Source organism: Polypterus senegalus, chromosome 8 (assembly GCF_016835505.1).
Source record: "Polypterus senegalus isolate Bchr_013 chromosome 8, ASM1683550v1, whole genome shotgun sequence".
Taxonomy (NCBI): Eukaryota; Metazoa; Chordata; class Cladistia; order Polypteriformes; family Polypteridae; genus Polypterus; species Polypterus senegalus.
In genome coordinates this window covers 102,742,275-102,759,080 of record NC_053161.1, presented here as the reverse complement: position 1 = coordinate 102,759,080, position 16,806 = coordinate 102,742,275, and the positions used below count along the sequence as shown (strand labels likewise).

The window sequence follows — 16,806 nt, the reverse complement described above, 5'->3', positions numbered from 1 at the left end:
TTAGCAAAGCAGACCCAAATGAGCGAAAGCAGTCAATAAAGCAAATTAAACACAGAATGTCAATAAAAGAGGAGACTAAGCTTTTAAAGGTGTGACTATCTTCTTCCATACAAAAACAGGAGATGTTTTGTGGAATTCTTTTTCCTCCACTGAGCAGCACCCTTGAGGTTGCTGACATTAATTAAATACACTTCAGATTTGACTGCAGGAAGTGGCTAACTCTTATATGTATATATGTATGACAATCTGGAAAAAAAGTTATTTAATTTGTATATGATTTTACCTTCAAAATATCTAAAATTTCATTGTTTGCCTGCTTTCCAATGTGTTGTAATAATCTAGTTCAAGGTTGGGGAATGTGGGGTCAGATTTATAAAACTTGTGTAAACACAAAAAGATGTTTAAAACATAACTTTCTATGCCATAACAAAGCTTGATGGGAAAAGGTGTGGGAAAAGTATTTTTACAGCAACATGTTATTATAATGTGTACTGATGTGATAGATAGATAGATAGATAGATAGATAGATAGATAGATAGATAGATAGATAGATAGATAGATAGATAGATAGATAGATAGATAGATAGATAGATAGATAGAATTTTATTTGTCCCTAGGGGGAGATTTGGCTTTTTTATAGAAGATCTTTAATAAATAAATGTATAAACAGGTACATACATAAATACATATATATACACACACACTCAATGGTCTGAAAACACACCAGAATGACTAAAATGAATGAAAATACAAAAAGAAAGAACAGTTCTGACTTGGAAGACATAGTCACAGTGTGGTATTTTGCAGGCGTACTGCTGTTGGTGCAAAGGAGTCCCAGTAGTGTTTCTCGACCAACTTTTGCTGAATACACAACATTAAAAAAATGGGCACACACAAACAAAATATTACTTATATCCAAAAATATATACAAATCATTAATATATACAAACTTTAAATGCTCTTCTCAATTCTCTACCTGCTCAGCAAAAAGAAGTGCCTACAAGCCCAAAGACTAGTCAAATGATGACCCCTAGCAGTCTGGACTTCCGTATGATACTGGTAGTGCTTCTGCCTAGCCAACCATTATTTATATTTTTTGTGGACCCCCAATAGCATCCAAAATTGTGTCACACAATGCGCGTCCTCCTTTGATCAGTCCTTCCTTTTCTTATGTGTGCATACGTGTTTGCAAATACTTCTGGGCTGGCTGTTCAATCACCTCATGATGGAAGTTACACAGTGAACTTTTGCTTACTTCCTTGTTCCATGTTCCATTGTGAATTTCCCCTTGGGATTAATATAGTATCTATCTATCTATCTATCTATCTATCTATCTATCTATCTATCTATCTATCTATCTATCTATCTATCTATCTATCTATCTATCTATCTATCTATCTATCTATCTATCTATCTATCTATCTATCTATCTATGTGTTTTCTGTCTCTGCCAGCATCCTCTTACTCGCAGTGCTTTACTCTTTCCCTCCTGCATCCCTTTGGGCACACACTTTCCTGTCAGGGTGCTTCCATTTGAAAGTGAGTTTAAGGATAATACATTGGCTTTAGACATGCACCTTGGTGTAGTGCTGTTTCCAACCTGGAGAAACCCAGAGTAGCCCTCTGACTTGCAGGCCTTTAAGGTAGGGGCCACTCAGAAGGGAGGCACTAAACGCAGATGCTGCTTTGCGCCACCACTGCATTCTCACTTGCTGTGGTGCTAAAAACTGTGATTAACTAAAGATAGATATTATAACCATTACTTTAAAAATGACTTCAGACTCATCTTACACATGAGGCCTAATGTTCCCCCCCACATTTTGTACAAGGTACTCCAGATACCCTCCTTTCTGCCAAGGTATTAGAAAAATTAGTTCAGGAGTAAACAAAAACGTAAAGGTAATTTGAAAATTACACAGTAACTGCAACAGATAGAAGATGACACAGTACAACATGTAAGAGATGGAGCCGAGGTCAAATGAACATGTATACTCTGCTGTTGGACTACACCATTGTTAAACAACGCGTTGTAATGAAATTTCTTTGGGCAGTAGGAGAAAAACCTGCCATTAACTTTGACTTTAAACTGAATTTTTTTTAAATGATTGTGCAAGATATAACTTGTTTTGCATATATTATTCAGCATTGTTTTTACTGCTTTTTATTCTGGTTTTGGATTTTATTGGCTTACTGACATTTTTCTTGCGTTGACGGTATGTCGTAATCCCTTACAATTTAATGTTGCTAGTATGAATCATGGATCAACACAATTTCATGATCACAGCCATTTGAAGTGTCTTAATTGTGACTTAACAACTGAGTGAATATATTTTTTATGTACAGGTAAACTTTTGTTATACATAAAGTTATTTAACTTTCATAATTTTCAGTAAAATGCTGTACATAAAATAAATGTAAGTTGCTACTGAAGTACAACTATCCACTATTCAGGTAAAATGCCATTTTAGGACTATTATGGAAATAAGACAGAAACCTCACACCTCTTTTGCAATAAATTAAGCTGCTCATGCTCCTGTAATAATTTTGAAATAATATCTGCAAGGTATACCTTTGGTTTATTGCTTTTGAGGTTTTTCCCAGCTATATTTAGTTTTAGCCGTTGCATTCCCCCTACCATCTGCTATGTTTTGGCTATTCTTACACATTGGTGGAAAGTTTTAGCAATATATTGCCCTTGGGTCCAAAGAGGCAGCTGAATAAGGTAATGCAGACAATGCTAAAACAAATAATGGCCACAAATTACTGGCATCAACAGAAAAAAAGTGATTTAATTAACAAATAATTGGCTTTTGATTTCAAGCTCCATATCTGAACAGACCTGATGGCCTTATTCTATTACATTAACCCCTTCATCAGCTACAAAGATCGGTCTATAGATGCCTCTGCTCTTAGAGCAAAAAAGAAATAAGATGGGCTAAGAGATTCCATGAAATTTTAAAGGACCTTAACTATATTAGTAATTTAGGTCACTGAGCATTTTAACTGTTGATGGCAAATGTGGGTCACACACATAAAAAACAGTTGCGCTGAAATTTGTCAAAATAAGCCATCTTTAAACATAAAAACACTATTGCAGGAATTCATAAAAACAAGCCATCTTTTGCTATAAAACAGAATTCTATATTAAGCCTGCTTCAATGTTAATGGGTGACTGTTTGGTTTACTATAGTTGATTTGTTCTACTTCCTATTTATTTTATAAAAGTAAAAATACAGAAAATATTACACTTAAATTGAACAACTGTCAAAATAGATGAGCATCATTAAAACCGCCTAATGCAATACAAGGTCACTGAGGCTAGAGTCTCAGGGGCAGGGCAGGACCCAACTATGGAAGGGACACAACATCACCAGAGGTCAGCTAACTTTTTCATCATATACTAATATTAAGAATACATTTTGTTTATAATGCGCCTTTCATAGCCCAAAGACACAGTATGTACATGAGGAGGAAAACTGAAGTACATACAGACACAGGAAGGACAATCCGGTGCATGGGCAAGATTTGAACCCATAACTCTGGAAGTTTTAGGCAGCATAATTTACTACCATACTACATGTAATTAATGCAATTGGCAAATAAAGGTTATACAATTTAAAACTGTAGCAGGGAAACATTTTTAAACACTCATAATAAATAATAAATAAATAGCAAAGTAACAAAATTTCAGTAATTCTAAAAGCAAAACATTACAGTGGAGGGTGTTAGACTCCAACACATATCTAGGAGGTTGATGATGATAAGACAGTATAGCTATTAGAATTATGAAATTAGTTTTGCTGCTGTTTGATGGACTAGGTCAATTTAAAGAGCTCATTAGCACTAGCATGGAATTAGAAGCAATTATTTTATAAATAAAACCATAAGTCATTTAGAAATGGGTTGTTTTGCTCGCTAACCAAGCAAAAATGGCTAAACCTATTTTCACAAAGTTTTGCACCTGCCTTACTGATCCTTTGGCTTAAAATATAGACTATATGTCATAATGGGGATTGGGGCGATAATGGGGGGGCAGCCAAAAATCAGTGCCAATGCAGGGACTACAATTCTTATCAATAAAAGTGTGCTACAGCTAATAGAGGACATCGTCATCAAGTTTTCTTCCGGCCAAAGTGGGATCTCAAAGACCACAGGTATGTACATCATTTTCTTCTCAGCTATTCTGGATAACAGTTTCATTGTCTTGCTGGATTATAGCTTTTTGTCTACAAGCATGTCTGTTTGTGTCATCGTGGGTTGTGTTTAGCCATGTTGAACTTCCAAAAGAAACTAAGTTTTTCCACAATTATTTATACCAACAATGCCAGGTACTTTGGCTAGTTCACTATAAAATGATAAGTAATGTAAGTGTGAATGGCGAGGATTAAACAGAAACACATAAAGAAAAACCTAAACAAAAAAATTGTATATACTGTAAATTGCTTTCTGAACAATATGAAACAGGCTGTTTTTCTCTGAAAGCTTAAATTATTTGCTTATTATTGCAATTGATATTGTCTCTGTGTGCCACTCTAACCTAGAACAAACAGTGCCAGAAAAAAGATTATTAAAATACAATGATTACAAAAAGGAGAGGTAATTTACACAAGAATCCAAAGCAACATATAAGTTAACAGAAAGCAAACTTGAGCTGCCTCACTTACGGTGGTATTACCAGTAAAGGACTGTTTCCAAAAGGTCAGGTGACCTATCCTTGTGCTTCAAATCCAGGAACATACAATGAAATAATCACCATAAAGTGATCTCACTCACCATCTTGTAAAATCGGTCTTCCTTTGTCTCTCTTCCTGTAAACTCTGGCTGCACTGCTAGTCAAACCCGTACCCCAACTCTACGCACAAAACCCTAATAGTGCTGAGCTGGCTTTAAACTTTATTCAAAAGTTAATTCACTAGTACTCTCTTGAACAAATTCTAAGGTCAGTCCATGAAAGTGCCGAGGCAGTGCCTCCCGAAGCAGTTCATGTTTTCCACCAAAATCTATTTATGGGTGCAGGCATCCTTTAAGTCTCCACCCTCACATGTTCCACATAATGGGTTACAGAAATCCCTCTGTACAGAAGGTGAGTCTTGTGTCACCGCTTGGTTGTTTCGGGGAACTCTTTCAGATGTCTTCTCCTCCCTAGTAACATTTCTGCCCATTCAATATTTTCTTGTGCGGCACTCTACAAATTTACATGATACACAAATATCTGGGTGTGACTTATCCACAATGGCATTACTTTAGTTCCTCCACCACAATACGTACTACACCAGGTCCATCTCCTATTGAATTTCTGAATCGTTGCCAGTGAGGTACCCTGCTACAATATGTATATACTGTATAAATGTCTGGCATCTTATAAAAGCAAACTACACAAGTAACACCTGAAGAACTCAAATTTAAGAGTAATATGCTTGATAAGAAACCACATTGTAGCATTTCTCTTATCTCTTTCTCTCCAGTAGACTGATATTGCTACAGCTCTTAGAAACTGTGACAGAACTGACAATCAACTATGTGTAATGCAGCGATAATGTAAGACACACTTAATATTTGTTATATTTGCAAGCAAATTTTAAACAGGAAAGTGCTATTAATATTGCTGTTACTACCTTCAATGATTGACAGTGGAAGTTAGATTAAAGTGAGCAACATACAAATGTGTACCACCAGCAACCAGTATCTAGTCTCCAATTTAGAAAGAAAACCAGTTTTATCTTCAAAAGATGGCTTAAGTAAGTAAGGTTTTCTTACTAATTAGTCAAATAGCCAGCTGTAAAGGTAGAAGACATTCCTTTGATGCATTACTAAAAAATGTTTTTCCATTACAAGAGTGCAGAAAGCTTCAGGCCATCTCACATGCAATGTATAAAAGCAACCCTGATGTGGATGCCAGTTTACCCACTCATTCATACCAAATCGGCTTAGCAGTAGGAGTCGTACTATTGTCATGTGCCCAATGAAATTCTTAATTGCATGTCCAACCAAAACTCAACATACAGTATCACCACTGTCTAGCACCATGATAAACAAGAATTACTGAAATATGTAACTTTATTAAGAGTTCCAAATAAGCCTACCCTGCATGTCTTTTGGATCTGAAAAAAACAAAATTAAAAAGCGACAAAGGCTTGGCAAAATGTGTAGACTCCACTCAGAGTGCAGAACATAACCTGGGTTTGTGGAGCTGTGTGGTAGCCCCAGGAAAATTGATGCACACTTTCAAAATATTTTTTATTATTTTCACTCATCAAACCTCTCTCATATCCACATATATGACTACTTGTGTACAATTATTACATTTTAAGTATATAAAAGTTATTTAAAGGAAACAAGCAGAAAATGGCAGGCTGGGTTCATTAACTCAATTACATTTAAAGACAGACTGTGATTCCTTTTGTAATTGTTTTACACTGGTTTAAAATATCTCCTGTTTCTCACAGTCTACATGTAAAGAGCGTTCTAATTTTTTCGTTACTGCTGCTTTAAATCTTTTACTTCTATGATTAACAAAGAATGTTGAATTAAAAACTTTAGTGGTCCATTCTGATGAGATTTAAAGTGGTCCATAATGACTCTGCTTTTATGACCCATTGACAATGTTTCTCATGATAGACACTTTGAAATAAATAAAATGCAAAATCACAAGTAGCAGGGTTAAAAAGGAAGGATAGTTGCATTCTCTAAAAGTAAATGGTCTTTGCAATCTATTGCTGTTCATTATTTGTTATGCCTAGGGTAATACACTTTTGAACTGTGTATAGTATTAAATGCCCTAAGTCCGTCTGTGCACAGGATTAGATCCGGCTCTAAAAAGATGAAATCAAGTTTCATCAGCTACATGTTATTTTTGTTCTGGTTTCATCCTACTGGACCTAAATTATACTCTTGCATCTGGTGTTTTTATTGTCTCATTAATAACTTTGTTTAAAGAACTTTCTGATGCTCAGGTGGGATAGGTAAAAAGAGCAATATATATGCTGCAATTGTTATATATTATGTTATTTTCCAAAAATTTTGTTTAAGCAATAAATTCAACTTATACAGCATCCAAGAGGATCTCTGTGTGTCATTTAGATAATCATTCACACTAAAATCTGTCATGCTGGGCAAACTTTTAACTTTAAATGGTTTACAACTTACAGCTTTTGCTTTAAATATTAAGCTAGTGAAAATTAAACATTAGCATGAGAAAGCAAGATTTCTTGCATTCCAGGTTTGTCTCAGGCTTGTGTATGTGTTTAAAAAGAACCTGCTTCCATTGATGTCAATACCAGCCTTGTCTACCCTTTTCCAAACCCCATTTAGATAAATGACAGATTTAACAAGAATGGAAAGAAGAAATATATAACAAGTTTGCTTTTGGTAAGATATGCCTGGATTTTAGGTAGTGAGCTCATTGACGTTTAAACAAGAAAATATCAACAATGAAAAAAATGTAATAAAGACGCATTATTTCTTTACTAAAAAACAACTACAACTATAATTGAAGAGCCCTGTGCGGCTAAAAATCAAAAGCAATTACACTGTATTGTACGTGTCATTTGTAAAAGTCTAAATTCAGATTTAATACAGAAATCACACAATCAGAAAAATTACCAAGGATTTCCATCTAACTTGCCTCTTTAATTTTATCTTCTCTAATAGGCTACAGTAAGGACACTCACAAAAGCCATCTGAGAGATTATTTGACTTGTACAGAGTGTGGATTTTAATTAATAAAAAACAAAATTATTGAACAATCCGCAGAACATTTCAAACTGAGCACATTGCAGAATAATTCAACCATCAAACCATTTCCTGAGCCCATTTAATCCAATTCAAAATCATCCATCTGTCCTTTCAAACTCATTCTTTTAATGCAGGGCTGCATAATACTCAAAATCAGAAAAACAGAACACAGCATACTGTAGTTTCAAAAGTCTTTAAAAGTCATATGAATGCTATAAACAATGGTTAGGAGCAGCTGATAAACTGATAAAGGGATAAATAAAAAACAGACCTTTGTATGGAGCTTTGCCAATTGCTTATCATCCAGATGAGTCTGGGTGTAAACCCGTCGCTTGTAACGAAACTGTAAGAGAAAAAAAACATATATATATATATATGAATGGAATATTTTATATTTAATATATTTTATAACTTAATCCAGCATAATAATAATAATAATAATAATAATAATGCAAGTCAGGGGTGCGAGGGACAAGGGGCTATCCCAGCAACACTAGTTGCAGGGCAGGAAACAGCCCTGGACAGTGGGGCAATAATAAGAAGAAGGAGAAGCAGAAGACTCTTAGCATTATGTACTTTTAAACATGGCCAGCACTTTATTTTCAAAGACATCTCACTTTTTAATGGAAGAGCGCATTTCACAGCCACCAGGTCTTCTTAACCACTTATTCACACAGTAGCCTTTGCCTGTTAGGTTTTTTATTTCACCTTGTAGATGAAAAATTGTAATGACACTTGAAATATATCTTAGTTTGAAATGTCATTACAGATGTGTGCTGTGATATTGCAAGTGGAGTGTACTGACTCAGAATGTAAAGGCTCCTAACACACACCAGTCATTGGAGTTTCAAACATCCCAGTTTGAAATATGACAGAAGAAGGATGCTGCATTTGGTACACACTTTATACAGTTGTAGGAGAATATCTGTTTCTGGACTATTTTGTTCCTATGCTGGTAAGAATATATTCATTGCCATTTGCATTAAACTCTAATTCTCAGAACTGAAATTAATAATAAAGAGTTTGAAAAAAATTATTATTTATATAGTGCATAGTCACAATTCAAGAAAGAAAAAGTAAATGAGAATATGAGAGTGGACCTATAGAACCATTTTGTTTGGTGGCTCCCTTTGGCAATACAAACGCAAAAGATACCATAATTCAGATTACTGTTCTCTTATCTCCACATTTCAAAATGACTGGCATTTCCTCAATGTATTATATAATTGGATAAAACAATGGGTTTTGCCTTTTGCATTTATTTTATAATCAGTCGATATACACAAACATTTGTGTACATTTGATAAATATGAAATGCAGAACAAATTTTAAAAAGAGAAGAAAAAAACACAGAATACTACATATAGTAACAAGGCTAAATGAAAAACTACCACTCTACAAAATAGTTGGTTGTGTGCATCAAAAAAAAGCTGTGGACATCCAGTAAATGACCAGAGGGATAGAAAACCTAACATACAGTGTATACTGTAAATATTGGCAAAGACTGCTCCAACTTCATATGAGGTAAGAGCAAGGAATTCAGGGAAAACCACAAGTGAACAAAAATATGCCTTCTCTTTCCAGGTGAGGACAAAGGGGAAATAGCTGAGGGGAACCCAAAGTTCCCAGGAGACAGGGGTTCGTATTCTTGTTCCTTGAGTGCTTTCCAGTGGTAACAATATGTTTATAAAAATAAAAGACATCAGGGACTCCTGTTGCTGCTGGGTTTTGTCCCAACTATTTTCACAATCAGTTGTCTTACCTCTAACTGATCTCATTGTACATTTTTTCTCTTCTTTTATTCTGCTTTCAGTATATTGCAACACAGCGCAATTTATATTAATAATGTTTTAAGATAAATTTAGTTTTGCCATAGCTTTAAGTGCTTAACTCAATTTTGTTACTTTCTTTAATTTGCTTTTTCTTCCTAAATTATATCCTAATAATGACAAATAACAATGAATGGAGTGGACATGGAGCAAACAAAACTGAATTCTGAAAGGCTGCATTCAGTTTCAGAGCCACTGGTGTGCTCATTAGTAAAGGAAAGCTTAAATAACCAATCTTATATACATACATATATAATAAATCTTACAAAGAAAAAACTGCACTAAATTGTAACATTGTAAGACACATTAAACTGGCCGATGTAAAACAATTAGAATTATAGTGTATAATATTTATTAAGAATCCATGCAATGTCACCAGCAGCTGAACTGCAGAGTTGTAATAATGGCACTGTCAATCTATGTCAGCTTACAGCATGTGTAACACGTCAGTCACAGAAATAGATACATGAAAAACAGTTCAGGAAGAGTGAAGCACTGGTATGGATATGCAAAATGTGCTAAAATGACAAATATGTAGTTATTTGAAGCTGACTGAGTAAAAGTAAACATTTCAAACAGATAAAGGAGAAAAGGGCATGAAATGAACAACTGATCCATTCCTCAGAAAGCTAAATATAATAGACAGCACCTCTGAAAGAATGTTAAAGGCTTTATAAAGCATGACATTGTGCTTTCAAGCCTTTGTTCTCATCAACATTTTGATTATAATCTCAATGCTGCTGATTTCAACAAACCAGCATACAGTTGTCTAATCCAATTATATTTATTTTAAGGACAAATGAACAAAAACTTAATGATAACCTGAAAAATACAATTTGCACATTTGAGATGGTTACCATATTTTTTTTTACATTTAACAGAGGACTGTGATAAATGCTAACTTGGCAGTGGTAGAATTCTTTAACGTTAAATCACATGACAACTTCATCTTTCTTGCTAAGCTGACAGAAAACTCAAATACATTAAATAGAATTTATTTTCTTCATATTTCATAGTGTGACAGATGTTACAGGGTATAAAATTAGTGTGTCAAGTAGCCCCCCATGGTCTGTGGCTCATCAGCCATTTAATGTTACACATATAACTGCAAAGTACTTTAATCTTGTTTCAACTGACTACCAAGACAAAAGATATTTGCACCTATCAGGAATGCATTTTTCTGTTTCTGGCATTTATACTTGCTTTTAAAGAATGATTTATTTTATTGTTTAAATTTTTTTGTTTAATCTTCATTTTGGTGATGTCATGTTTTTGCCATTTTGGGTGTTTGTTTTTCTATGCTTGCTATCATTTTGTGTATTTGGAGGCCACTATATTACTAATTTGCCAGGAATGTGGCTGGTGACATCATGGCGGCCATGACATATAACACAGGTGCCCTTTTCAATATACTGTGACTAGAGTCTGAACTTAAATTATTAAAGGAATGGCTTTGTGAAAGACTAGGGATTGATCAACTGATTCATTTTAGAAAGAACTCTGGTGACACTTTAGTGTTGTTTTAACTATGATTTTGGTTTTGTTCTTTAAACTTGTTCAATTAGTACTTTCAACCAATTAATTATTCAGCAGAAGCCAAGACACTACTACAAAACACTACTGAGGCTCCTTTATAAAAACAATAATACGCCAACATAAAGAATTTTTTTCCCTTTTTTTTATCTCACTTTTAATAATTGTGGTGTATGTTCATTCAGACCATAGTGTGTATGTATATATATTTGTTTATCTATTTATTTATTTAAAGAGCTTCTGTAAAAAGCCAAATTTCCCCTGGGGACAAATAAAGTTCTAATTCATGATCTAATGAATTCTGCTTTGATCTTTGGGAACTTCTTTTAGTATTCTAACCTTTATCAATCTCAGCCACTCACTATAACTAGTTGGGCACTTCTTTAATCTAATATGAATATGACATACAAACATGCAGTTATCCATTTTTTATGAAACCTGGAGAATGTGGGCTTTGAGCAAGAAATAATCTTAAAAAAAGACAAACAAAGTAACTATTCATTCCAGAATGGTTACGAGATAGTGTTTATTAGCACCGGTTAATATCCACATGGTTGTCAATATATGTGATGTGGCATATAGAATTAAACATATAGAATTAAAATGGCACCCTGTGGTTCAGCTAACCAAGCATTTTGTGCATCATCATATTCACAAACTGCCTGAATGACTTTGCTAAGTATTTTGGTTTGATATGGCAATCCCCAGTGCATGTTATGATATTACTAGCAGAATACCCGCGCTTCGCAGCGGAGAAGTAGTGTGTTAAAGAAGGTACGAAAAAGAAAAGGAAAAATTTTAAAAATAACGTAACATGATTGTTAATGTAATTTTTTTGTCATTGATATGAGTGTTGTTCTCATATCTATTGTAAGATATGGCCGGCCATGTACCCCGGCCAATACCCCAAGCCGCCAGGTGGAGCCCTCCTTGCAGCATGGAGGTCCCCAGAAGACCAGCAGGGCATTATGGACCATGTAGTTTTTATGCACCGCCCTGCTGGATGCCATGGGGCCACGAGAGGAGCTGCAGGGAGGACCAAAGAGTTCTTCATGCCCTATGACCCGGACGTTCGTCATAGGAAGAGCGACGGGCTTCCGGGGTGAGAAAAACATTATTTACCCTGACCCGGAAGGAATAAGGACTTGTGGACTGTTGGGAAGGAACAACTCCGGGTCAGGGAATATAAAAGGACTGTGGGAGCTCCCAGATGATGAGCTGAGTTGGGAGGCAGGGTGGCTAAGCGTCTGGGAGTGGAGGATTGGTTTATTGTATTTGTGATTTATTGTTTATTGAAGAATTGTGGAGAGGAGCGTGCTTTGTGCACTTTATTATTATAATAAAATATCATCATTGGATTTTACCTTGTGTCTGACGTATAGTCTGAGGGTACAAGGGTGCGAGAAGCATCTTATTCTGTTACACTATCTATATATATATATATCTCTATCTATCTATCTATCTATATATATATATATATGTTGTTCTCATATCTATCTATATATATATATATCTATCTATTTATATATATATATATATATACCTGCGCTTGGCAACGGAGAAGTAGTGTGTTAAAGAAGGAAAGAGAAAGAAAAGGAAACATTTTGAAAATAACGTAACATGATTGTCAATGTAATTGTTTTGTCACTGTTATGAGTGTCGCTGTGATATATATATATAGCAAAATACCCGCTTACTGCGATGTCATGTGTTAAAGAAGTTATGAAAAAGAAAAGGAAACATTTTAAAAATAATGTAACATGATTGTCAAAGTAATTGTTTTGTGTATTTGGCGGCAGCGTCATAAAGTTTTTTTCGTCTAGCTGCATCAGAAAATGTACCATGACGTCTGACACGCCTCCTTTTTACTGTTTTCTCACAGCTTGGATTGCTGCTGTCATATATATACACACACACATACATACATATATATATACAGTACATATATATACACATACATATCTTCATATCTACATATCTATATACATATCTACATATACACACATATATATATATACATACCTATCTACATCATATATACACACATACATACATACACACACACAAATTATATATATGTGTGTATGTATGTATGTATGTATGTGTGTATGTATGTATGTATGTATGTGTGTGTGTGTGTGTATATATATATATATATATATATATATAATCTAGATAGGGGTGTGTGTGTATATATATATATATACACATACATACATATATATACACATACATATACTTGTGTGTATGTTTGTATGTGTCTATATGTGTGTGTATAGCTTTGGTCACTGAGTGCAAGGGAAAAATAATAAAATATAGTCTATAAGTTATTAAACAGTAAAACATTAACGTTTTAAGAAGTACAGGTACATTGAGCACTACTGGAGTGGTTGCGGGTAAACTACATTTTAAAGACTGTGTAACACAACAGGTAAGTAACTAACAGCAGCTAAAATGTATATGGATCATCTCTCGGTAGTAGATCCCTTTTGAAAGGCGCTACACGACGGCTGTGGTATAGAAATTACATTTTCTATGTGAGCGTTCAAATTTGTGCCTCTGGTAATGTGCCTTACCGGCATTTAAAGAAAATTAGTTTTGTGTCCTCTGCAGTGTTAAGAGAGATAGGCTTTGGTTTGGGATAAAAGGAAAAAGGTGTAAAGAAAGGAAAGTTGCCTTTTATATAGTATAGAGATGTGTTCGCTGGCGTTATGATCGCCTTTTGGGGACAGTCGCGGTGGGTCTTGTGTAGACTGGTGAGGCGTCCCGCCATTAATCGGCTGTGATGGCACTGTCAGTCCTCCACTCCTGTCGTGTCTTCATAATCCGAGGTGAGGACCTCATAATCGTATATCGTGCAAAGAAAGTGTGAATCGCCTTAATATTATTTTGCCGTGGTGTAGAAAAGGGGTCCGTGTTTGCACTTGTCTGGGCTATAGCGCAGGGGAGGATGAAAAAATTAAAAGTGCTCACTTTGACTTAAGGCAGAAGCGCAGTCAGCGTCTCAAAGGCGGCACAGCTATGCACGCGCTGGCTGCTCGACTTTTGCAGGGCAGGAGACCACAGTTTTGCAGACACGTTCATGATATCAAAAGTCTCAGCGCTCTTTGGAGGTCATTCATATATTATATATATATATATATATATATCAAAATACCCGCGCCTCGCTGCGGAGAAGTAGTGTGTTAAAGAAGTAATGAAAAGAAAAGGAAACATTTTAATAATAGCGTAACATGATTGACATTGTCATGAGTGTTGCTGTCATATATATGCCTGCCTAAATAAGTCACCCTCGCTTTGCTCTTACTTTTTACCGTTCATTTAATCATGGCTAGTGGCGGAAAAATTATAAAATGGAAGGAGGATGGCTTTACCAAAACAATTATTGATGGCGAATCGATTATTCATAAAGCTTGAATTGGTGATCTGTTTTCTGTGTTAACCTCATATTTTTCATACTTCTTCTCAAACTAAGGTGGTGCGAGGGTAAAATGAATCGGGATGCTGATCAATGTAATCGGTGTACCAGGAAATCATGCATTGACAAAAGCTCCCCTTTGCTTGTAATGCAAAGTGTGATTAAATGCATTATTTTTAACGCGTTATGGAGCACATGCATCGAAGCTTCTCAGCTGTGCTTGTGCTAAGAAAAGGAAAGATTTTAAAAATAACGTAACACGATTGTCAATGTAACCTTTTGTAAGTAGTGCCTGGAGGATTCAGTGTGGAGAAACTCTAGAGACAGCGTGTGTATTAACTTGTGGATTTTTCTGTGAGTATTTGGTGGCAGTCTGACGAAGTTGCTTCAGAAGGCGGCGTTAGCTGAGCTCAGCTCAGAGCGAAATTAGATGAATGGGAGGGGAGATGATGGCGTGACTCCCCCACCCGCCTTAACTGTCAATCCCCACAAACACAGTCTCTCGAATTTGCATAAGCACACCCCTTCACCTACAATTTTAACTTAGTTACAAAGTGATCAAAACTCTCGTTTATATCCTACGTCCTCTCATTAAACTTGTATCCCGCATTACCTGTGGGCATGTGAAATGCCAGCGGTAGCCTGTCTATGAACTTAATTTAAAGTTTAGGTTTACACCTTGCTTTCTTTCCGAAGTAGCAGCACTCATGAATATGGTAGTATATGTCACTCGCTCGCTTCTTATTGTTTCGCTGCCTTCTCAATTATATAATGCATGTTTTCTTAAGCGCTTTTTGGAGGTCTTCCTGGTTTTGTACGCACTGCGTTGACAGTCAGTTCACGTGATTACGTGGGAGGCGTGATGATGTCACATGAAACTCCGCACCCCACGTCATTCCAGCTCAACTCCATTACAGTTAATGGAGAAAAATACCTTCCAGTTATGACCATTAGGCGTAGAATTTTGAAATGAAACCTGCCCAACTTTTGTAAGTAAGCTGTAAGGAATGAGCCTGCCAAATTTCAGCCTTCTACCTACACGGGAAGTTGGAGAATTAGTGATGAGTCAGTGAGTGAGTGAGTGAGTGAGTGAGTGAGGGCTTTTCCTTTTATTAGTATAGATTGTTGGGAATTCCCAATGAAAATGACCCAACACCAGTCCACATCAGTCGAGGCTGTTTGAGTCTGATACAAGTTTTCATGGATTCAGAAATAGCAAGCACCAATGACATAATGGACACTTTGAATGGAGACCTAGCTTTGTGAGTTTTGAGACATGCTTATCACTTATGTAGAATATGTTTATTTCGATATTCTACCATACATTATTAATATAATCTTTAAAGTCACAAACTGTATACAGTACATGCTCTTAGAATCAGTAAGAGGGGTATTTCTTTTGACCGTTTAATTTTTTTTTGCTCTGTGAAGCATGTGGCTTAGACGTAAATTTGATTCAAATGTGATATAAATGTGCAGTATTCCTTAGCACGGTCAAGTAGCTCAAGACTGCATCAAAAATGTCAAGAATTATTAGTACATATTAAATATGTGTATCAAGAAATATGTATTTTTATGCACCGCAAACAAAGAACAAAGTGTTCCAGTGATGACACTCTACTATGTGTATTTAATAATGAAACTGTTTGCATGACATATCTTGTAATAAACTGTAAATTTGAAAACAGAGGAGGAAAAGAAATTGATTAAAGATAGATATAACTGTCTGCATTTACAATAAATGTTTGTAATGAAATAAAAAACAGTCCTTCCTGAAGAAAGTCTTAAGTATGGCTCATCATACTTCATTTAATTTAGACCATAAACAATTCTGGCGGAAGCAATAAGGATGTTTTGATCAACTGTTCATTACTTTTCACAGGAAGAAGTGCGGGAGGACTGGTTTTTCAATGATGCTACCAAAAAACAATTACTCTTAAGTCCTCAGTCATGTAACCTAAAATACATCACAAAGTTATCTAAAGAAAAAAATGTTATGTGCATAACAACAACTTATCCTACCACTGAATTTTTTATGGTCACAGGAGCTGGAATCTACATCCAACAACATGAACACTGGGTGGGTTGACTGAGAATAAAAAATATTTACACAATTATTCAGTAAGTGTTCTGTATGTCAAGAATGTTATCAAAAATTACAAATATAGTATGAAAAAAGATGTGTGAAATAAACATAGAAATACCATGTAATAACATAACATTTATGCAAATAAATGCAGGATGGTTTTAAGTACAAATTTGACCACAGGACAAGTACATAGCAACTACCTA

At 35.3% G+C, this 16,806-nt stretch overlaps 1 protein-coding gene across 10 annotated transcripts in view; it reads right to left on the bottom strand.

Annotated features, from left to right (window-relative positions):
* The window catches only part of shank3a (SH3 and multiple ankyrin repeat domains 3a), a 1,684,705-nt gene that overhangs the window by 1,096,367 nt on the left and 571,532 nt on the right, over positions 1-16,806 (bottom strand). For all 10 annotated transcript variants that reach the window (XR_005634694.1, XM_039761519.1, XM_039761518.1 and 7 more), the window contains exon 5: positions 8,006-8,077. Coding sequence is in view for 9 of the 10 variants with exons in the window: in XM_039761519.1 (XP_039617453.1) it covers positions 8,006-8,077 (72 nt within the window). In the remaining variant the exon portion in view is untranslated. The remainder of the gene's footprint in view (positions 1-8,005; positions 8,078-16,806) is intronic.